The 24,971-nt window shown below is 37.1% G+C and overlaps 1 protein-coding gene across 7 annotated transcripts in view; it reads right to left on the bottom strand.

The window, feature by feature from the left end:
• Nucleotides 1–24,971, bottom strand: part of UNC13B (unc-13 homolog B) — a 222,661-nt gene that overhangs the window by 162,506 nt on the left and 35,184 nt on the right. For all 7 annotated transcript variants that reach the window (XM_079112448.1, XM_079112452.1, XM_079112454.1 and 4 more), the window contains exons 2-3: nt 5,065–5,094; nt 1,480–1,579 (exon numbers count right to left, since the gene is read on the bottom strand). In XM_079112448.1, the coding sequence (XP_078968574.1) occupies nt 1,480–1,579; nt 5,065–5,094 (130 nt within the window). The remainder of the gene's footprint in view (nt 1–1,479; nt 1,580–5,064; nt 5,095–24,971) is intronic.

The following is a 24,971-nucleotide window of genomic DNA, read 5'->3' as shown; positions in this document are numbered from 1 at the left end:
TAATCTACCTCCTACCTGAACTCTAAGAACCTTAAGGACAAACTGGTCCATAATTAAACTTACCTTAACCCCATTCTAATAAGCAGCATCCAACCCACTTAATCATCCCAACACATCTTTTAGTTCTACCTCCTTAGCACTTCTATCCATTCCTTTCTTTCTAGCCTCTCTGCTACTGTCTTAGCCTATGCCCTTATAATCTTACTCTTTAACTATTACTACTGTTTACACAATAAAGCTTCCTAAATGGTACTTTAAGTAGCAGTATGTTTATTAAAAGCCCAGACTGAACTGTTTCTCCATACAAATAATAATCATCCCTATGCCTCTCTGAACTGCACTGTAAAACTCGTAAAGCAATTTCAAATTTCACAGCACTTTCAATACTTATTTTCCTTTGACTGCTTCATGCTCACCCCCTACTCTCAAAAAGCAAGCATAGGGGCCAGGGCTGCAGCTCAGTGGCAGAGCGCTTCCTAGCATGTGTGAGGCACTGGGTTCTATCCTTAGCCCCTTAGCACTACATAAAAGTAAACAAATAAAATAAAGGCATTCTGTCCATGTCCAACAACAACAACAAATTTTTAAAAAAGCAAGTATAACCTTTTAAGTAATGTAGACCTTTAGGATCTGGGGTAAGAAAGAAAAGTAATCCCTTAGAGATAAGGAAACTGGCACTCAGAAAAGTTAAGAGATTAGCCCAGTCCTTCCATATGATATTTTCTACACTTTTCTCCCCTAGAAAAGAAAAACAAATCCTAAAAATTAAGGGGAAGGGTGTGAGGAAATATTTTTAAAGCCATAGTTTGAAATAAAAATATATAATTTTCTATCATACATAAGAAAATCTACTAATGTTTACTCATTTTAATTAAATAAATAAACATAGGATAATTTTACTCAGTAACATAAAAGGAGGGGTTGAGGGTGTAGCTCAGGGGTAGAGTGCTTGCCTAACATGCATGAGGTCTTGGGTTCAATTCCCAGCACTACAAAAAACAGAAAATAAAACAAAATGTTTCTAAGCACAGAATCTTCATACTCTAGGGCAGATGACTTGAGTAGATAGAAACAGTGTCTCATAGGCTAACAGACATATTTCCTCAAGAAGGCTTCTGAGAATCAAAGAAATATTAAGTTATGTTCAATATCCTGCTAAGTAATTGTACTATATGCTAATTTTGACCACTGAAAAAATCTGATGAGATATTTTCAAGCTCATAAATTAATTAGGAGTTTACCCACATTTGTCATCCATCTCTAAGAAAAGATTAAGAATCTATGAAAGAAAAAACTGAAGATATACTTCACCTACCACACACCTTACTTGCTCCTGTAACTACAGTTTTCAAAAAGATATTTAACAATGTTAGCACTTTTTGTCAATCTTAGGCATGCACAGAATGTTTGTTTCATACAGTGCCATACCTTAGAAAAATTATAGAATATGCAGGTATGCTGCTGCTGCGAAGTACTTACAACATGAAATCTTGTTCCCAGGAAGGTTGATCGCCTCGAACTGCTACAGTTGTGCTCTTCACATTCTGTACTTTCAGGGTCACATATGTGTTAAATTTATCTGAAAAATGCAAAACAAAAATATAATATCAAAACTCAGATCATTACCCAATCTCACGTAGAATTAATGTTCAAATTATTAAATGTACCCCCCAAAACCCCTAAAGCATTCATTGTATAATTCCAGGCACAACGGAGTCACAAAAATTATAAAACTATACACTATCTTCAAGAGCACAATCTAGGGGCTGGGGTTGCAGCTCAGTGGTAGAGTGCTTAAAAGGCATTGGGTTCAATTCTGACCACCACATAAATAAAATGAAGGTATGGTATCCATCTACAACTAAAAAACAATAAACAAAAAAAGAGCACAATCTAAAATGGTGTTTTCAAATTTTAACATAGGGGATGGGGGAAGGAAAAATAACAGAATGAAACAAACATCATTACCCTATGTACATGTATGATTACACAATGGTGCGACTCTACCTCAAGTACAACCAGAGAAACAACAGTTGTACCCCATTTGTGTACAATGAATCAAAATAAATTAATTAATTAAAATAAAAAGGGAATTTAAAAATTTTTTTAATTTAATATATTTTGCATCATATGACCCAGTAGAACATACCTACTCATACAAACTGAAACAAAAGATTCATGAAATACAAGATGTAGATATAGTTCCTATTCTAATTGATTTAGTCTATTAAAATGTTAATCAGAACTAATCAGAATGTAGCAAAATGATTTTATGGTCTACTTATGTTTGAAAAAATAATCAAATTGATCTAATAAGAACACAAGTCATGTAAATTTGATAAAATGTAGAAAGGTAACAGCTGTGGAGCACTGATAGGGACAAGAACTGAGGGGAAATCCTCATAAAGAAGAGGGCTTGTTCAAGTTTGATCTACACAATTTGGCCTGAAGAACAAGTTACATAAAAAGAAACATTATCACAGATTGGGAAAAGAAAACTCTCTAACTTGAGAGGATTAACTGAGTTCTAAACAAAGGCAAAGACCTGGAAATAAAACTCAGAACTCTGACCCATCTCTTTCCCTCCACATCCTCACCAGTACTGGAGACTGAACCCAGGAGTGCTCTACCACTGATCTACACCCTTAGCCATTTTATTTTGAGACAGGGTCTCCTAAGTTGATTAGGGCATTGAACTTGTCCTCCTGCCGCAGACTCCTGAGTCGCTGGAGTACAGCCATGCACCACCACACCTGGCTTCTGACCCAATACTTAACACAGCATATTTTACACTCATCCTACTACAGTTGCATCTGCCATCATTAGGGACACTGAAAGGAGGTTCTGCTTTTCTATGAAGAAATTAATCACAGTTTCATTTTTTAAAAAAAGCAGCAACTATAATTTTCAACTCATCAAATTGGCAAATAATTCTTAATTACCTAATGGTAGACAAGATGTAGGAAATGGGTTCTATCACACACTTCTAGCAGAAGATCCTTCAAGTATCATTAAAAATGATGTAGTTTTATACTTTCCAGCATGGCAAATATAATTATACTAAAGACACATGAAGATAAAAGCCCACACATATAAAGGGAATCTCCATCCAGATCCAATAGTAATAATACAGTAGATCACTAAGCTCTGGTTTTGGTTTTCGTTTGTTTTGTTTTTTCAGTAGCCCTGCAGACTGAATCCAGGACCTTGCATGTGCTAGGTAAGAGCTCTACTACTGAGATACACCCTCAGTCCCTGAGCTATGTTTTATATCACATATTCTTATATTCTACCTCCTACATCAAATCATACATAACTGATGAGACTGGGTAGACACAACTCAAGAACAGCCAAGTCATGGGCTGGCCAAGAGTTGAGATAATCTGATTCCCCTGCAAAAGATTTTAAATAGGAGGGGGGAAATTATTGACAATTGGTGGTTGGTGCAAAAGTTGGAAGAAAGGGTATGTAAATTCCACTGTTGCAGCTATTATGGACTCTGTGCAAAATGGGTAAGCAGAAAAACAGCTCAGAGAAAGAAGAACAGAGGGGATCCTCAGAAAGAGAGAAGTCCTAAATAAGAGCCTGTGGAAAGAATAGTAGACTCTGAATCTGTTCTAGTTCCTGTTGTACCAAGGTCTGGTTTGTCTGGTTTTCCTAGGTTCCCAAACATGTTCATTATTTTTCTGGTAACCCCCAGTTCCCCTCCCCAGCAGTAACCAGAGTAAGTCTTTGTAAATTGACATGTACAATTAAGAAAACACTATACTAAAATAAGTAGATGCCACTTTTCATCTTCAAATGGACAAAGATTTAAGTTTTATATTATCTAATGCTGATAAAAGGATTTGGGAAATTAAGTGCTGGTATACTTTTGGTCTCATTATAATCTAGTAAAAACTTTCAGGACTGGTATATCTCAGTGGTAGAGAGTATGTTTAGCACGTGCAAGGCCCTGGGTTCAATGCTCAGCACCAAAAGAACAAAATATATATATATATTAAGAACAGCAATTTGGCAGCACCTACCAAAAATTTTTAAAAATACGTAACTTTGGGGCTAGGAATGTAGTTCAGTGGTAGAACATATACAAGGAGTGGGTCCAATCACCAGCACTGCCAAAACAAAACAAATGAAAAACAACTTTGACCCAATAATTCTATTTCTAGACTCTAGCATAGAGATACATTTGCAGAACTGGGCAATGATAAGCACATAAGGAAATTTATTATTTATAATAGCCAAACATTGGAAATAGTTTAAATATTCATCCATCAGGATCCTAGAGTACAAAATATAACAAAATTCTAAGCAGTACCTTAAAAGAAAGAAACAGATAAAACAAAGATGCTCACAATATGTTGTTGTTGGGGGACAAAGCATGTTGCACAAAGATACATGTAGTATGATTCAGTTGTGTTTACATGTGTGTACACAGGAATGGTCTGAAAAGATATAAAAATCTCTAAATAGGTGGGGTGGGGTGGCACATGCCTGTAATTCGAGTGGTTCAGGAGGCTGAAGCAGATGGACTACAGATTCAAGACCAGCCTCAGCAACTTAGTGAGACCCTATCTCAAATAAAAAATTTTAAAAAAGGGGCTATATAGCTCAGTGATTAAGATCTCTGGGTTTAATCCCTGGTATAAAAAGAAAAAGTTACTTTTCTTTAAAAAATATTTTTTAGATATTGATAGACTTTTTTTTATTCATTTATCTATATGCGGTGCTGAGAATCGACCACAGTGCCTCATACATGCTAGGCAAGTACTCTACCGCTGAGCCACAGCCCTAGCCCCAAAATAGTTATTTTTGAGAAGAAGAATTGGGTTGACTAAGAGATAAGGAGACTCACTGACAAACACAGATATACAAACAACTTTAATGTTTTACAATAGCGCTGATTTTAATTAATAATGTTATGAATTACTTTTGTGAATTAATGAATTAAATTATTGAATTTAACCAATGGACTACATAAAATTAATAATTTTTTAAAAGATCACTTTAAATCACAGCAAATATGGAAGGAGAAGGAACAAAATAATAGAAGGCTGTACTTACCTGGTGAACCCTGGAATTTGGCTCTTTTAACTATAAAAGAAAAAAAGAAGATGCCATGAAGAAATTTTACAAATTTGTTTTACCTCAGCAACATTTCTTGACCATCTACTATGTGCCAATATCAGAGGTGGGATTCCGTTACTAAGTCTAATTCTTGAGAAAAAAGTTCTCCATTGAAGAGAGTTCTTCTATGTCGCACAATATAATCTCATACCCAATGCAAAAATCTCTGTTCCACACCCCTCAGAAGGAGGGAGAGAGTCACATTATTCCTACAGTAGAACACCATTTTCATGTTAGAGATCTTTCTAAGCTTTAAGTTACAAACATTTCTTATTTAAAACTCATCATAGGCTGGACATGGTGACATGTGTCCATAATCCCAGTGACAGAGAAGGCTGTCACAAGTTCAATGCCAGTCTCAGCAACTTAGCAAGACCCTCATAAACTTAGCAAGATGCTGTCTCAAAATAAAAAATACAAGGGACTGGGCATGGAGTTCAGTGGTAAAACACTTCTGGGTGCAATCCTCAGTACAAAAAAAAAAAAAAAACCCCCACCATGGAAAACCCTTCCATTCTACTCATGCCCAAATAAGCCAGAAGTAGATGAGAGCCTTCACCCCGCCCCTCCATCAGGTGTACTCTACCTCTGAGCTACATTCCCAATCCTTATTTTATTTTTGAGACAGGGTTTTACTAAGTTGCCAAGGCTGGCCTTGAACTTGTGATTCTGCTGCCTTGCCTCCTGAGTTGCTGGAATTATAGGTGTGCACCATCACACCCAGCTGTGAGGGATTTTAAAACTAGAGTGACAAGTAACTTCTTCCTGAGAATAAGCAGATATCAAGAAGTTTCCTGACAAAAAACCAAGAGCACTTTCCAAAGTCAGTACAGAACTTCACAAAGAAGGATTCCTATACAAAGACTGGATATGCCAGCTCCTAAGAAAGGTCAAAGACCATACATGCAGGAAAAGTGCTAAATTTCAGAAAGCACCAAATAGTAATCCATTAAGATTAGAGCTAAGTGCCATGGGGTGGGCGGAGGAGTGTTGATATAACAGGAAAACACAAGACAAAGCCTGGAAAGGACACTTAAAGGTTCTACTCCTTGTTCTACATTACAAATGAAAACAAATAAATAAGTGAATAAATAAATGAAAGCTTCACTATAAATGACATCCAGTCCACTTACACTTCCAAGAGATGGTCATTCAATACTTTTCACAAGGCCCACTCCATTTTCAGGAAGTACTTACTGCTAAAATCTATTTGTTTTTACTGAATATAAATATGTGTTCAAATCCTCTTCCCAATTATTCTTTTCCATAAATGTAGAAAGCACACATCTCTCTGAATACCTAACACTACCTCAAAAAGATTGGACTGTGCAATTAGTAACTAATCCATAAGCATAAATTTGCCATTATGTTAATCAATAACATAACAATGGTTCTTTAATTAATTAATTAATTAAAATGTGAGAGAAAAATGCAATCTTCCAAGGAAGTGAATCTCAAACTTTAGCAAGCCTCAAAACCATCTGGAGGGCTGTTAAAGCACACAGTGCTGGGCTCAACTATCTTCTTTTCTGGATTCAATGGCATGCAGTGGCCTGAGAATCTGTATTTCTACTTAAGTTCCTAAGTGATGTTACTGACATTTAGTAGGTAGAAACCAGGGATGCTGATAAACACTTTACAGTGTCCAGAACAGTTCCCAGAACAAAGAACAATTATACCAAAAATACTGATAATACCAAGGCTGAGAAACAATGGTAAAGACCATGAAACCAAGAGTTCTAAGAATGAGGTTGAAGGTAATTAGGAAAGTCTTCATGGAGAAATATTCCTTGAAATGGGCCTTGAAAACTGTCAGAATCTAGATAAGTAAGAAAGGTAGAGGGAGATCACTCCAGAGGGAGAAGTGAGTAAACTGCAAGGGGGAAGCTTAGGTACTATGTATTCATGGTGTCTCAAAGAGACCCGTGCGAGGGAAAAGAAAATGAATTTGAAGGGTACAAGATAAGAACAGATGGTGATGTTTAAGGAATTTAAACATCAGAAAAAGGAATTCAATTCTGGGGACCAAATTTCAAGAATGCTACAAAACAGAATCCAAGAAAGCAAAACACTAATGACAGTAAAAAGTCTTCAAATGTAGGCTAAGCAAAAGAGCTAAATTAAGGCAAAAGATGTCAACCAGGGCTGGAGTTGTGGCTCAGTGGTAGAGTGCTTGCCTAGGACGTGTGAGGCACTGCATTCAATCCTCAGCATCACATAAAAATAAATTTAAAAAAATAAAATTATTATTAAAAATTTTCCTTAAAAAAAAAAAAAAAGAGAGATGTCAATGAAAAGGACATCTCTTATACTTTAAAGAAGGTTGCATAGGGAGCAGAACGTCAACCTTGGGAATTAGGATGAAACAAAAAGTCTCAGAGCCAAGACCAGAACATAGCGACAAGATTCTCCGGACCTCACATTATTACAGACAAAAATCCAGAGGACCTAACTTAAGACTAGATTCTTACTTGAAAGCCCCCCTGCCATAATGCACTTTTACAAAAAATAACTATCAAATGAAAAACACCAAGGCCAAGAAAAACAAAAGCAACAATAAGAAAAAATGTAAATATAACAGAATGTGAATCTGAATTTAAAATAAGTACAGTTGGAATCCTCAGTTAACTAAAGAAAAAAATCCTTAAAAAAAATAAGAAACTATGAAACAAAAGCAAAAAAATAAAATAACAAGTGAAAATGAAAGAGACCCTGCATCTTATAGAAGAAAAAGTAGGTCCACATCTTCACCTTGTTGGCTTAGGATCAGACTTCCTTAACAGGACTCCCATAGCACAAGAAATAAAAGCAAGAATCAATAACTGGGATAGATTCAAACTAAATAGCTTTCTCTCAGCAAAGGAAACTATCAGCAATGCAAAGAGAGAGCCTACAGAGTGGGAGAATATCTTTGCCACTCATACTTCAGATAGAGCACTGATTTTCAGAATATATAAAGAACTCAAAAAACTCTACACCAAGAATACAAATGACCCAATCAATAAATGGGCCAAGGATATGAACAGACACTTCACAGAAGAAGATCTACAAGCAATCAACAGACATATGAAAAAATGTTCAACATCTTTAGTAATAAGAGAAATGCAAATCAAAACTACACTGATTCCATCTCACCCCAATTAGAATGGCGATTATCAAGAACACAAGCAACAATAGGTGTTGGCGAGGATGTGGGGAAAAAGGTACACTCATACATTGCTGGTGGGACTGCAAATTAGTGCAGCCACTCTGGAAAGCAGTGTGGAGATTCCTTAGAAAACTTGGAATGGACCCACCATTTGACCCAGCTATCCCACAACTCGGCCTATACCCAAAGGACTTAAGATCAGCACACTACAGAGATACAGCCACATCAATGTTGGTAGCTGCTCAATTCACAATAGCCAGACTATGGAACCAACCTAGATGCCCTTCAATTGATGAATGGATAAAGAAACTGTGGTATATATATACAATGGAATATTACTCAGCTACAAAGAATAATAAAATTATGGCATTTGCAGGCAAATGGATGAAATTGGAGAATATCATGTTAAGTGAGATAAACCAATCTCAGAAATCCAAAAGAGGAATGATCTCACTGATAAGCGAATGATGACACTTAATGGGGGGTGGGAGGGGGACAAGAATGGAGGAAGGAGGGACTATATAGAGGGAAAAGAGAGGTGGGAGGGGTGGGGGGAAGGAAAAAAATAACGGAATGAATCAAACATCATTACCCTATGTAAATGTATGATTACGCAAATGGTATGCTGTTACTCCATGAATAAACTAAAACAACATGTATCCCATTTGTTTACAATAAAAATAAATTTAAAAAAATAAATTAAAAAAAGAAAATGAAAGAGAAACAATAAGAAATCCAGATAATTTAAAAATATGAAAACTGAAATTTAAAACATCAGGGAATGGACCAAGCATGGTGATACACAATGGTAGTCCCAGTGACTCTAGAAGCTGAAGCAGAAGGATAGCAAGTTCAAGCAAGTTTATCAAGGCCCTAAACAACTTAGTAAGAACCTACCACAAAATAAAAAAGGGCTGTGGATGTAGCTCAGTAGTAAAGTACCTGTGGGTTCAATACCAAATACTAAAAAGAAAACAAAAATTAAAACATCAAAGGGCTGGATGTGATGGCACCTGCCTGTAATCCCAGCAACTCAAAGAGTGAGACAGGAGAATCACAAATTCAAGGTCAGCCTCAGCAATTTAGTAAGACCTTGTCTCAAAATGAAAAATAAAAAGGGCTGGGAATGTGGCTCAGTGGTAAAGTACCACTGGATTTAATCCCTAGTACCTAAATAAATAAATAAAACATCAGGGAATGGGTCAGGCACAGAGGCTCACACCTGTAATCCCAGCCATTCCATAGGCTGAGGCAGGAGGATCAGAAGTTCTTGAACAGCCTGGGAAACCTAGCAAGATTCTTTCTCAAAATAAAACAAAAAATTTTAAATGGGGTAAAGGTGGGAATGTAGCACAACACTACAGCAGCCCTGGGTTCAACCCCTAGCACTGTACTCCCCCCAAAAAATAAAACTATGATGGAACTGCATCTAACATAGGGGTTAAATTCTAAATCAGTGAGTACTGATAAGTTTCATGTAGTAATAATAACTTTGCATCAAATAGCTTGTTATGGTTTGTACCTAGAAAGTTCCCCAAAACGCTCATGTGTTAAGCAAGGAGACAATGTTCAGAGGTGGAATCATTAAATTATGGGAGCTGTAATTTCATCAGTGGATTAAGTCATTTGATGGATTCATAATTTGAATGAACTATCAGGAGATAACTATAAGCAGGTGGGGTGTTACTAGAGGAAATAGGTTGCTGAGGGTGTAGCTTTACGGACAATTATTTGTCCTTGGCCCCTGCCTGGCTCTCTCCTGCTTCCTTGTTGCCACAAGTTAAACAACTTTCCTCTGCCACATTCTTCTGCCATGATGCCCTGTGTCACCTCAGGCCCAAAGCAATGGAGTTGGCCAAGACCTCTGAGACTGTGAGTCAAAATAAAATTTTCTTCCTCTAAGCTGTTCTAATCAGGTATTTCGGTCAAAGAGATAAAAAGTTGATTAACACAAACACATCTAAAGAGAGAAAGAAAGCCACACTCACCTTTTTTTTTTTTTTTTTTTTTTTTTTTTTTTTTTTAGTGAAATAGTCTTTTTATTATAGATAGTACAATTGAGCAGGTGGGGGTAGTATTGGGGATTGAACCCAGGGGTGCTTTACCACTGAGTTACATCCCCCAAACTCACTTTTATAATAAACCAACCCTCATAATAATGAACCTACTCCTGTGATAATAACATTAATCTATTCATGAAGGCTCTGCCTCTTAAAGGCCCTACCTCTCAACATTATTGCATTGGAGATTAAGTTTTCAAGACAAGAATTTTGGGGGTGGTACATTCAAACTCAGCAACCCATGTTTGACAATTTCTTTACTTAAATTCCTTTCTTGTATCTCAACACTTACTTTTCATTTCAATTCCTCTCTTCTGGAAGCAACTGTGAGAGTCTGTTCAATTTTTTCACTGATTCAGCAAATGTTTACTAAATGCCTATTATGTACCAGGACAGCTCAAGGCATTAGGGATATAGCAGGGCAAAAAGGAAAATTCCTGACAACCCTAAGTTTATATCTAGTATTTCTGTCTAAAATGTCTATTTTACTTTCATTTTTTAATAATTTAGCTAGGAAAAAGCTTATTGCTAGCCACTTTTCTCAGCAGCTCTGTTATTACCAGAGGAAGTATTAAATCAATCTGTCATTCCTCTGTGAATAATTGGTCTTTTCTCCTAGTTAATTTTAAGAAGTCTGATTACTCATCTTCAAATATTGCCTTTCCTTTAGTCTCCTTATGATGCCTCCACTGACAAATTTCTATTAACAATATTGGACTTTTTCATTTTATCCACAGTGTTGCTTAACTTCTCTTTTACATTTTTCATCTTTTTCTTTGTTGTACAATGAATAATTTTTCTCTAGTCTACATTCAGAATTCAATAATACCCTCCTCATCTGTTAACCCCTCAGTTTTTAACTTTAACTAATTTTTTTAAAAATGCCTAAGTCTTTTTTATGTTTGTTTATTTTTTCGTTTGAGGTACTGGGGATTAAACTCAGGGTGCTCTACCACTTAGCTGCATCCCCAGTCTATTTTTCTATTTTGAGACAGGGTCTTGCTAAGTTGCTTAGGGCCTTGCTAAATTGCTAATGTTGGTCTCAAACTTGTGATCTTCCTGTCTCAGTCACCTAGTCTCTGGGATTACAGGCATGTGACACCATGCCTGCCTACAGTTATGAATCCTAATTCACATCCCTACACCCCATCTATCCAGAGTCCTAAGATGGATAAACTTTCTGGTCATCTCCCTGTGAATATTTTATAGTTCTGGCTTTCACTGAGTATATGACCCTTTAAGGGTTCTTACTTTATGAAAATAAGGATTGCACTTCCAACTCCCTGATTCACCATCTTGTCTCTTATCCCTAATTAGCCATTTGAATCTACATGTCTCTATGTTAAGTCTTCCTGGGTCTGGGGTTGTGACTCAATGGTAGAGTGCTTGCCTAGCACAAGTGAAGTGTGGGGTTTGATTCTCAGCACCACATAAAAATAAATATATAAAATAAAGGTTTTTAAAAAAAAGAATGTCTTCCTTACTTTATGTATAAGCTTGGGCTGCCATAATAAGAAACCACAGACTGAGAAGCTTAAACAACAGGAATTTATATCTCACAGTTCTAGAGGTTGGTAATCCCAGATCAAGATGTCACTCAGTTTGATTCCCCAGTGATATCCAGCTTCTTGCTGTGAACTCACATGGTAAGGAGAGAAGGGAGCACAAGTTTACTGATATGTCTTCTTATAAGGCCACTAATCCCATGAAGGTCCTACTCTCATTATCTTATCTAAACCTAACATGTTAGTCAGCTTTGTATCCCAAGGACCAAAACAACCTACAAGAACAGCTTAGAAAAGGATAAGTTTGTTTTGGGCCCAAGTTTCAGGGGTTCAGTTCACGATCCACAGACCCCATTGCTCTGGGCCTGAGGTGAAGCAGAAGAACATTATGGTAGACGGATATGTTGGAGGAAAGCTGCTCAGTTCATGACATCAGGAAGCAGAGAGAGAGAGAGAGAACCTCAGGAGTTGGGGACAAAATACATAATCCCGCAGGGAACATTCCAGTGACCACACCCTATCTACCTATAGTTAACCATTCAGTAGTTCATTCAAATAGTTTTCTTTATTTCACCTCCTGTATTAACACAGAAGCTTTTGGGGGACACCACATATCGTAACACCTAACTACCTCCTTTAGCTCCATCTCCAAATATCATCACATTAGGAATAAAGGTTTCAACATACAGATTTGGAGTGAGGATGGAGTCAGATTCAGTTCAGAGCAGCTCATATCCATTGTGAAGAGAAATTAGTTTATGTACAACACTTACAGCACTGCCATGAAACATAGGAAACACTAAAAAAAAAAAAAAAAGTTAGCTAATAATTTAGATCCATTTAATTTAAACTTCACAGCCACCAGAAAAAGTAAGAACCAGTGTTGTCCCATTTTGAGAAGGTGAGGAAGCTGAGACATACAGAGGATTTGCCCAAATTACCAGAGTTCACAGGTTTTAATGCAGAATTCAAATTCAGGCATGACTACTTGTGTAAATTAGCTGGGCTATTTAAAGGTGGGAGGCTATTCCACTAGGAACAACAGACCATTAACAACTGCCCATACATCTTCCAATTTTCTAAAGCATCAGCTCTAGTTTACTGCTCTAGTTTGTTAATTCTTTTCCATTTTAGCCCTTGGGGGATTATCCTAGCTGTACTCCTAATGGGATGTTTATCATATTTGATCAGCATTTCCAACCTTTTGTACTACTAAGGTTTTCAGGTTATCTAGTTGACAATATTCTAGTTTTCATCACACAGGATTTTCATATTTCTTGTGGCTTTCTTCTGAGATATTTTATACTTCTATGCTACTATGAATGGGGTTTTTTTTCTCTTATATTTCCTAATAATTTATTTTCAGTACTTTGGAAAGTGATTTCTTATAGACTACTCTGGCTACCCTAGGGTCTAACTCTATGCAAAAGTAAAATCTTCTAGCTAGGCTCAGGTTCCTTAGTTTCCTAGTAGATGTCAGCTCTGATATTTTTATGCCTATTATTTCAAGTATGTGGATCAGTATGCAGTTCAGACTCTTGACCTATTACTATTAAAGAAAGTAGATTATTAATAATTTATAACAAAACACCGTGCAACAAGACAGATTTATAGATAGCCATAGAGAACAATCTCCAAAATATATTAATGTAAAAATGTAAATGGAAGAGGAGATCCACACACATGCTGGTACAAAGGTGGAAAATATCTAGAAGAATACACCAGAAAAATCTTGTTCCAGGTCATGCTACTCAGTGAAGAATTGAGGGGCACACCTGAGAAGATTTACCTTTCAATGTGTATCCTTTATTCTGGTTTAGAATTATCATGTAAAAACAACATGTACTTAAAACATAAATAGTACTAAGTAAAACATTTTTCACTGAAAACTATAGTTTTCCCTTAGTATCCAAAGGAAATTGGTTCTAGGACCCAGGAGAATACCAAAATTCACATATGCTTTATATAAAATGGCATAGTAATAGCTGCATAAAACTACAGACATCCTCTGTATACTTTAAATCATCTCTAGATAACTTGTGATACCTAATACAATGCAAATACTTGCTATATTGTACTGTTTAGGAAATAATGACAAGGAATAAGTCTCTACATATTCAGAATTCACAAATTTCTTTTTTGGTACTGAGAATCATAGACATAATTTTTTTCCCAAATATTTCTGATTCACAGTTGGTTGAATCTACAGATCAAGAATTTGCAGACCATAAACCATATTTGCTTTTCATTTGCCACATAAAACTGTCAAGAACAATAAAACTTCCATCAGGCCAGATGTGGGGGCACATAATCCCAGTAGCTGGGGAGACTGAGATAGGAGGATAGCAAATTCAAAGCCAGCCCCAGTGTCTCAAAATAAAAAACAGAAAAACAACAGGCTGGCGACGTGGCTTACTGGTTACTGATTAAGCACCACACAATCCCTGGTACCAAAAAAAAAGCTCATTTTTAAAAAGCATTTCACAATGGATTTAAATGTCAGTCACACATGAGGTTAACCTATGTATACCAGTGCCATCTAATAAAAATTTTTATGATAAAAGAATGCTATATATGCACATCAACTATGGCAGCTAGAGCTTCATGAGGCTAATGAAACTGATGAATGGAATTCTTAATTCCATGTAATTTTAATAAATTTCAACAACCAGTCAAGGCATGGTGGTGCCTGTAAAACCCAGCTACTTAGAAGTCTGAGGAAAGAGAATTGCAAGTTCAAGGGCAACCTGGGCAACATGGTGAAACAGTGTCTCAAAATAAAAAAATACAAAAAAGTGCTGGGAATATAGCTCAGTGATCAAGTGCCCCTGAATTTAACCCCCATTACAGCAAGAAATAAATATATAACCAACCGTGTCTAGTGAAAACAACTGAATACCCATGCACGGTGGTATGCACCTACAATCCCAGCTACTCAAGAGACTGAGGCAGGAGGGCCTCAAGTTCCAGGCGAGCCTCAGCAACTTAGAGAGAACCTGTCTCAAAATAAAAAGGACTGAGGCTCTAACTCAGTGGTACAGCACTCCTGGGTTCAACCCCCAGTACTGGAAAAAACAAAATAAATGACTGTCACTGATAAGTAAACAAAATGTGGTATATCCACACAATGGAATATTATTCATATATAAAAAGGAACAAAGTACTAATACATGCTACAACTTGGAGGAACCTCAAAAATTTTAGGCCAGCCAGAAAAGAAGATATATTGTATAATTTCAATTATATAAAATATCTAGGGTTGGGGTTGTGGCTCAGTGGTAGAGCACTTGCCTAGCATGTGTGAAGCATGGGGTTCAATTCTGAGCACCACATAAAAATAAAGAAAAATAAAAGGTACTGTGTCCATCTATAACAAAAAAAAATTTAATAAAATAAAGTATCTAGAATAGGTAGTTATACAGACAGGAAGTGGTTACATATGACTGAGGAGGGCTAGAGAAAACAGTGAATGACTGCTGAGGTAAGGGGTTTCTTATGGGAATGACAGTAATGTTCTAAAATTGTGTTGGTAGGTGTACAACTCTGAATACATTAAAAACTACTAGATTACTTTAAATGGATCAATTGCATAATAAGTGCATTAGGTAGACATGTGAGGTTATCAGGTTTTTAAGTTTTTAAATCCTTACACATCTTTATATTGTTCACTTATGAAAATAAGTGCATATTATTTCAAAGTTAAAAATATTAAATATTTAAAGAAAAACTATATGACTAACCATTATCAATTATTTCCTAAAGATTATTAAAGATATAAGATTCACTAATAAACTCGCTGTCTATCTTATTATGAAGCTAATTTAAAAGCAGTGTTTTTAGATTCAAAGCTAGGAGGGGCTCCAACACACAATCTTCCCTCTTCCACACTATTATCTGTAAAGGAAAAGGAGGAAATAGTCATTACATAATACTTAGGCTCTATGTCTATGAAGATTCCAGCCAATATGAAATCCCTGGCAGTCAAGGCTAAAAAGAGAAGGCCCAGGCAGAGTATTTTTCCCGAAGGCTCCTTACAAGTAAAGGGAGAAATAAGAGACTATATTAGCATTGTATCCAACCCCTCAAAAAAACAAAACTCTGGCTTCAGCTCCTGAGTTTCTCTGACCTTGCTGTAAAACCAAATCTACAACTGGCATCCTTGAGATTATAGGAAATAATCCTATTCACACTGACTCTGCAACCAGTGACCTCATTCCACAGGCAGAGGGAATAACTGCTTTGTTCTAGCTGTCCTACTCATCAGAAATTTCCAAACCTTGTGGCACTAGTTCTCGTTTTTAACCTTCCCGCTTTAAAACTTAGCGTTAAAGAAGAACATACTGTCTCTCAAGAAATCACCATTTCCTTTTTGTTTGAAAGTTAACATTTTTAAAGATAGGAATCATATAATTTCACTGCCCTGTTCAATACATACAAAAACTGTTAGAATTATAAATTTGCATACCCTCTTTTATTACATTTTTTTACATTTGTCAAATATTTGGACAAAAAAATGCACTATGACATCTGTCAGCCAACTGACCACTGGAATTCACTTGGCTGTTCTGATTGGCAAGCAAGATGTCCTCTATCTTTCTCCTCCTTCATGAGTTATCAAAGCTTAATACTCAGTCTAAGAAGAAAATCATTCTCCTCTCAATGATATAGCAAGTATTTTTCCATGTTTATTCATAGCTTTTATACCTTTTTTTTTTTTTTTTTTTTTTTTTGGCGGTGCTGGAGATCAAACCCAGGGCCTTATGTTTGCAAGGCAAGCACTCTACCAACTGAGCTATCTCTCCAGCCCCTACTACTACTATTTTTAATCATTCCATAAAAACCTCATCATAGCTGGCCATGGTGGCATACACCACCATGCTTGACTCCCAATGGCTCGAGAGGCTGAGACAGGAGGATCACAAGTTCAATGCCAGCCTCAGCTTCACTGAGGCGCTAAGCAACTCAGTGAGACCCTGTCTCTAAATAAAATACAAAACAGGGATAGGGATGTGGCTCAATGGCCGAGTACCCCTGGATTCAATCCTTAGTGCCAAAAAAAAACAACAAAAAAAACCTCATCATATTTTAAATCTACGATATATATTAAATCATTAAATCATTCCTCTTTATATATATACACACACATATATATATACACACATATATGTGTGTGTGTACTGGGAATTGAACCCAGTGATGCTCTACCACTGAGTTACATCCCCAGTCACCTTTTTTATTTTTTCACTTTGACACAGGGTCTCCCTATGTTGGGGAGGCTGACCTGGAATTTGTGATTCTCCTGCCTCAGCCTCCTACGTGACAGATTATAGGCACACACCACCAGGCCCAATTCAAAAAGTTATCTTAAACTAATCATGGGAGGAAATAAAGTTTGGTCCTTAGAAAAATAATATTTACCTTGTTTTTTTTTTTTAAAAAAGAAGGATTTTCTTGGTCAAAGGCATTTTATACAAGTTGGACCAGAGACTGTATGAATACAAGTTTGACTCCCACTTGGCCCTAACCAAAATTCGTACTGAAATAAACAAAATATTGCCACCCAGAAGCTCTGTACCAAGCCAGTTGCCATTCATATGTAAAAGAAGTCCATTATGCTTTAGGTGTTCTACTATAATAAATACCACACTATGAGTCCTAAACTAAGAAAAGTAGCAAAATGCAACCCTTCATGTATTTAAGGACCCATATCTACAGCATAATCCCACCACCCTATCTCCCTTTTTCTGAAAGAAAAGTTATGCCAAAATGAGATGTACATACAATACGGTGACAAAACAAATCAATCAGAAACTATTTAAGGGAGAGAAATGTGAATCACATGAACAAGACTGAAAGGAGTGTGGGCAAAAGTAGAATAAGAAAAAAGAAAAACAGAACACTTAAAATGGCTCTGCTCCATACTGTCAAAATTCCTGAAACTAAAGCAGTAAAAGATAACCTGCTTATTAAACTGCGTTTGATCCTGAGCAAATTAAGTTCTCTCTACTCTGAGAACCCAATTTCTGCTACTCCTAGGAGACCACTAAGTAGTACGGCTTTGCTGGTTTTCATAGTGCTATGCTGCACATTTTTTGTTTGTTTGTTTTTTGGCACTGGGAATTGAACCCAGGGGTGCTTTAACACTAAGCTACATCCCCAGCCCTTTTTATCTTTTATTTTGAGATAGGGTCTTGTTAAATTATTGAAGCTGGCCTCCAACTCACAATCCTCCTGCCTCAGCCTCTTGAGTAGCTGGGATTAGAGGTGTGTGCCACTACACCTGGCTAGGTTGCACATAGAACAGCTATTATTGCATCTTTATTCCTGCATGTATCCTCAGAGGTAAAGGAGTATATATGAGGTAAAGGAGTGTACATGAGGAATCACTGGAAGTCTGACTGGTTTAAACTGCAAGAGTATGGAAAGAAAATGGCAAGTGTTAAGGAGAAACCTAAGATAACTATGAAAAAACAGTCTAAGGAATTTAGAGATCAAGGCTTTATCCTTGATTTTGTTGGGGATTTTGTTGTTATTTTGTTTTGGGTACTAGAGATTGAATACAGGAGCATTCTACCTCTGAGCTGCATTTCCAGTCCACTCTATTTTATTTTGAGACAGGGTCTTGCTAAATTGGTGAGTCTGGCCTCAAAATGCCTACCCTCCTGCCTCAGCCTTACTAGTCACTGGGATTACAGGCATGCTCCACTATGTCTGGCCTATCAAAAGGGGTATTAGCCAGATTTACATTTCAGAAAAATGATTTGAGCTGCTGTATATAGAACAAACTGGTGGCAATGTCAGAAGACTGTTGCAGAATTCCAGGTGAGGGAGGATGGTAACCTATACCTAGGAAGTGATAACTGAAAGAAAAACCTGAGGAAAGATTGAAATTCTTGGCAAACATTGAGTGAACTGGAGAACTACTAGGATTTAAGACTGACATCTCCCTCAACTGGAGATGTCCTGAATATTAGCTATCCCATGCTCACAGATAAGGTACAACATAAAGCAAGCAAGCTAGAAAGAGATGAAGGGGAGACAGTCTCAAATACAAAGCTTCTCCTCTAATACCTCCCTGTCCTAGCAAGCAACAAATAAGTTTCCTTAAAATTCTAATAAAAGGAGATCCTCTCAAGAGATCAAACTCAGGGCCTCGGGCATGCTAGGCACACTCTCTATCACTGATCTATAGCCCTAGTCCTAGGGACTGCAACTTATCCTAACTTATAATACTTACTGATGGACTTTTTTTTTTTTTTTTTTTTTTTTTTGGTAACAGGGATTGAACTCAGAGGTGCTTAATCACTTAGCAACAACTCCAGTCCTTTTTTTTTTTTATTCTGAGATAGGGTCGGTTAAGTTGCTTAGGCTCTCCCTAAGTTGCTAAGGCTGACTGAATTTTTGATCCTCCTGCCTCAGCCTCCTGAGCTGCTGGAATTACAAGCATGTGTTACCATACCAGACCTTGCTGATGAACTCTTCATATACATGTGTAACTCTGATATAAATGTAAAAGGGAAAAAGGCAATGCTTGGCAGGAAGGAACAAAGCAGGAAAAATAAAAAAGAGAGAGAGTATACAAAGAAAACATTTAGCTTAGCGGACCAGTTGTGACTGGTACTAGTGTCTGACATCAATGGTTGGAATCCAAACTACTCCACAGTTGTGTGACCTTGGGCAAGATGATTACTCAATCTGTCTGGGTCTCAGGTCTCATTTCCTTTAAAATACAGAGAAAGAGTGCTGGGGGTGAAACTCAATGCTTGAGTGCTCACTTAGCATTCCTGAGGCCCTGGGTCCTTTGATCTTCAGCACTACAACAACAAAAGTAAATGGTGCCCCGAATGAAAATGCTAAGGCATACTTGGATATAAAATGTAAGTTGCTAGATCTTAAAAATAATAATAATAATAGGTAAGTGAAGTGAGTCAAGAATATAAACCCTCAGAACAGGTTCTGGTATATAGCAGGCAGTCAATAAATGTTAGCTTTCATGATGATGATAAGTAGCAGTATTATCTAAAGTGGTGAAAAAGAAGACTATTTGAAAAAGAAAATACATTAATAGAACTGGGGGCACAGCTCAGTAGAAGAACATGCACTTAGCATTACACAAGGCCCTGGGTTTAATTCGTAGCACATTCACACACACAAATAAATAAATAACTCCTGTCCTTAATAAGGACATTTATAATACACTTCATTTCCACATGCTCAGATTATTCTTCATTTTTATGAATATTACCAATCCTACTAAATTTATTGAGTTTTTTCCAAACACTGTTGGTCAAAAATACTGTTGGGCCAGGCACAGAGGCGCACGCCTGTAATTCCAGCAGCTTGGGAGGCTGAGGCAGGAGGATCAAGAGTTCAAAGCCAGTCTCAGCAATTTAGCAAGGCCCTAAGCAACTTAGTGAGACCCTGTCTCTAAATAAAATAAAAATAGGGCTGGGGATGTGGCTCAGTGGCTGAGTGGCCCTGAGTTCAATTCCCCGTAGACAACCCCACCCCCAACACACACACACAAAAATACTGCTGGGAGTGGTGGCACACACCTGTAATCCCAATGACTTGGGGCATTGAAGCAGAAGGACCCCAAGTTTGAAACCAGCCTCAACAACTTAGCAAAACCCTGTCTCAAAATAAAAAATTAAAAAGGCTGGAGATGAGGGCTAAGGTTGTGGCTCAGCAGTAGAATGCTTGCCTAGTATGTGTGAGGCACTGGGTTCGATACCCAGCAACACATTAAAAAAGAAAAAAAAAAAGGCATTATATCCATCTATAACTAAAAATTTAAAAAGCTGGTGCTGTAGCTCAATGGAAAAGTACCCCTGGATTCAATCCCCAGTACCCGCCCTCACAAAAAAAACCCAAACAAAAACTATCTCCCTATTCTGAATTCCCACAGCAGTTAGCAATTATTTACATCAAAATCTTAACTCCTACAATGAGCAAAAGATTCTATAAAGGAAAGGACTTATCTTTTTCATTCATATTATTTATCCAAAACTCCTTGAGTATAATTTTGGTAAGGGATCCCTGAGATAATTTCTTTTTGGGGACCTATAACACTTCTGCAAACCAATAACCATAAATATGTCTTTGCAATAAGTCTCTTTTGGGTAACCAAACCCAAAAATTCCCTTAGCAATCTTAGGAATTACTTAGCAATCTGTGTGCCTCAATTCACAATAGCCAAGCTATGGAATCAACCTAGGTGTCCCTCAACAGATGAATGGATTAAAAAAAATGTGGTATATATACACAATGGAGAATTATTCAGCCATAAAGAAGAATGAAATTATGGCATTTGCCAGTAAATGAATGGAACTGGAGACTATCACGCTACATGAAATAACCCCAATCCAGAAAGTCAAAGGTTTGATGTTTTCTCAGATATGTGGAAGCTAATTCAAAATAAGGAAAAAAGAAAGATGGAGAGGGGGAATTCCATGAACACAGAATAGTGAAGTAGAAGAAGGGGGCTAAAGGGGGAGGAAGAGGGATGGAATAAGGGAAGAATAGTGGAATGAATCTGACCTAACTTTATTATGTGCATATATGAACATATCACAGTGAATCTCACCATCCTGTACATCTACAAGACACTAATTAAAAAAAAAAAAAAAACTAATAGCAAAAAGATCAACAGATTAGAGGGAAGGGAACAGAAGGAGAGAGGAGGGGAGAGAAAGGGAAAGTACTAGTGACCAAAAGAGAGCAAATTATATATTCCATGCTTTTATAATTCTGTCAAAATGAATCCTAATGTAAAAAAAAAAAGAAAGAAAGAAAGAAATCTGTGTACCTCATGTATAAAAGTGGATCATGAACTCTAATGATAAATTTTGTGTGTGTGTGTGGTACTGGGGATCGAACTCAGGGTCTTGTGCTTGTGAGGCAAGCACTCTACCAGCTAAGCTATCTCCCCAGCCCTAGTTGATAAGTTTTGAGTAGCCAATGCTACATCTAAAATATACACTTGTGATCAACTTTTTAGTTCCATATTTCTTAAAGATTAGTGAATTATCTGTGTCCAGTGTTGGAGTGTTGGGACAGAGTCAAGAGTCCTTTTGTTTTATGGAGTCAACATTTAGTTAAATAATCCCAGTGACTTGGGAGGCTGAGGCAGGAGGATTTCAAGTTCAAAACAAGCCTCAACAACTCAGTGAAGCCCTAAGCAACTTAATGAGACACCATCTCAATAGAAAATAAGAGCTGGGGCTGGGAGTGCCCCTGGGTTCAATCCCCAGTACCAAAAATTAAGGACCAATAGCCATTTGTGTGGGACAGACAACCTGGGACAACAGAACTGACAGATAAAGGACTCAGGCTCCTTGGGGACACAAATTCTACATTCTACATTGGGGAACAATTCTACATTCTTTGATTACAGCATATCACAACAACCAAAAAGTGGACACATCTCTCTCTCAGTTTCATATTTGGCAAGGAATCATTCTTTTCTTCCCCACTGGACCTTGCAAATCAGTGTTAAAGCTTGCTTATGTTTTGTTCGTACTTTGTAAGTATTCTGTACAAAGGCCCTATCGTTTAGTGGAACTCAAACTGTCTTTATGCAGATTGACCCAAATGTATATTATGTGCCAAGTATAACAGGCAATTGAAATCCAAATTTAAAATGGGTGTGAGAAAACACATGTAGAAATCAAAAATTACAACATAATTGCTACAACACAAAAACAAGATACTCCTTTGAGTGGTAACAGGATTACAACAGTGATTGTGAGAATTGTGAGAACAATGACTATAACTAACATTTTTGAAAACATACTAACCACTACTTAATCCCTTAAAAACTCACTTAATCCTTACAGAATTTTTGAGATAAGTAGTAGTAGTATTTCTATGTCACAGACAAGAAGACTCAGTCATAGATTTAAACAATTTGCTCAAGGTTACAGAGCCAGTGAGTAAAAGAGCTGGGACTCAAACTCAGGCCCTTTGACTACAAGGCCTATCTACACTATTAACCACTATGGTGGATTGCTATTCCTCCCGTCTGGATAGTATGGATGTCTTTCTAGTAGGGATCCTTGTTAGCTTCCTCCATCTGGAGTGGAGAGAGCTTGAAAATTTTTCTCTTCATTTCTTCCCTCATACCTATAGACAGGCTTAGTAGATGGCTCCATGACATGTCCTGCCAACAGGCTAAAAGGTCTTCAGGAAACTGGATGAGCCCAGTACAGTGGCACACACCTGCAATCCCAGCAGCTTGGGAGGTTGAGACAGGAGGATCACAAGTTCAAATTGCCAGCCTCAGCAATTTAGCAAGGCCCTAAGCAACTCAGTGAGACCCTGTCTCTAAATAAAATACAAAAAGGGCTGGGGATGTGGCTCAGGGGTTAAGCCCTTTGGGGTTCAATCCCTGGTACCAAAAGAAAAAGAAAAGAAACTGGATGAGAAAATTAGAAAGGTATATCAATTTTCACATGAATATTCTAATTGGATATGTATTCTTAAAAATATCTGTTCCTCTCTTGAAGATGTTCTGCCTGTTTTGTAAGCCAGAACTTATAAACTAATAAAGTCACTTATTATTTCTCAACCATTAACTTTGGTAAGTCATAAATTTCCCTGAGTAAAATTTTATACACAATATATACTCTCTCAGTTACTATCAAACATTTAAGAAGAGAGACTGAAAGTTTGGTGGGGGAAAAAACTCAAAAGTTAATGTAATTATTTTGAATCTCTCTACCTATATATAATGACTAAAGGAAAAAAATTAGAAGCTTTTTTAAAACACCTGAGTTATCTACCATCTCACCAGGACTTAAAGACGCTAAATCAAACTATGAAACTTTTTTTTATTTTATTTTTTGGTACCAGGGATTGAACCCGGGGCACTTAACCACTGAGCCACAGCCCTAGCCCTTTTAATTTTTTTATTTTGAGATGGGGGGGGGTGGGTCTCCTAAGTTGCTTAGGCCTTGATAAATTGCTGAGGCTGGCCTCGGATTTTTCTGCTTGCTGATTATGAGTTTTTTCAGGAATATTTCCTTTTACTGTATATGTTTTGTTGGTGGGGATAAGAAGGGAGTAGAAATACTTCTTGAATGTCTCAAGTAACAAAATGCCAGCTCTCCAATCTCAGCAAAGGAATGAATAGATTTGAAAAATGAAAGCTAAATACTGGGAAGCTTGAAAGATCAGGGTAGGCAGGTGACATGATCTGATTTGTCTTTTCAGAAGATACCTCTGACTAACTACTGCTTGGAGAATATACTTCAGGGGAGCACAAATGTTAGAAAGAAGATACACTGGAAAGCTATTAAAGTGGTCCAGACAAGAGATGATGGTGCTTGCCTACCATGCAAAAAGCCTAGGGTTTGGCCGGGCATGGTGGCACCTGTATTCCCAGCAACTCAGGAGGCTAAGGCAGGAGGATTGCAAGTTTTATGACAACCTCAGCAACTTCAAAGAGACCCAATATCAAAAAATAAAAGACTGGAGCTAGGGTTGTGCATCAGTTGTAAAGTGCTTGCCTAGCACGTGTAAGGCAGCAGGTTTGACTCTCAGCACCACAGATAAATAAATAACTAAAATAAAAGTCCATCAATACCTAAAAAACAATTTTTTTAAAAAAGTTAAAAAATGGCAACATGTATCCCATTTGTTTACAATAAAAAAAAAATTAAAAAAAAAAAAAAGTTAAGAAATGGGACTATATCTCAGTGGTAAAGTGCCCCTGGGTTTAATCCCCACTACATAATTTAAAAAACAGAAGCAGCAGCAGGAGTAGCCTAGGGTTTGATCCCTGGCACAGAAAAGAAAATCTGCTTTCTTGGGCTGGGGATATCACTCAGTGGTAGAGCACACGCTTAGCATGACACAAGGCCCTAGGTTCAACCCTGAGCACCACAGAAAAAAAAGAAGAAAAAACAGAGACAGGGAGGTAACAGTAACTTACACTAATGTAGTAGGGGCAGAGATGATGAAAAAGATCTGAGAAAATACATGAAGGATTAAGAATTAGTTTAAGGCAGAGCAGATAAGTATTAGCAATCTCTAATACATATAGATGTTTTTACATTTTAGATTCAGTCCTTTAATATTTGAGGGTCTACCATCAGACTTTGTGTTATATAACAGAGAAACATAATTTTT

Source organism: Sciurus vulgaris, assembly GCF_902686455.1.
Source record: "Sciurus vulgaris genome assembly, chromosome: 15".
NCBI classification, from domain to species: Eukaryota; Metazoa; Chordata; class Mammalia; order Rodentia; family Sciuridae; genus Sciurus; species Sciurus vulgaris.
The sequence above is the reverse complement of the archived record's forward strand: the minus strand, read 5'-3'. Positions and strand labels throughout refer to the sequence as shown.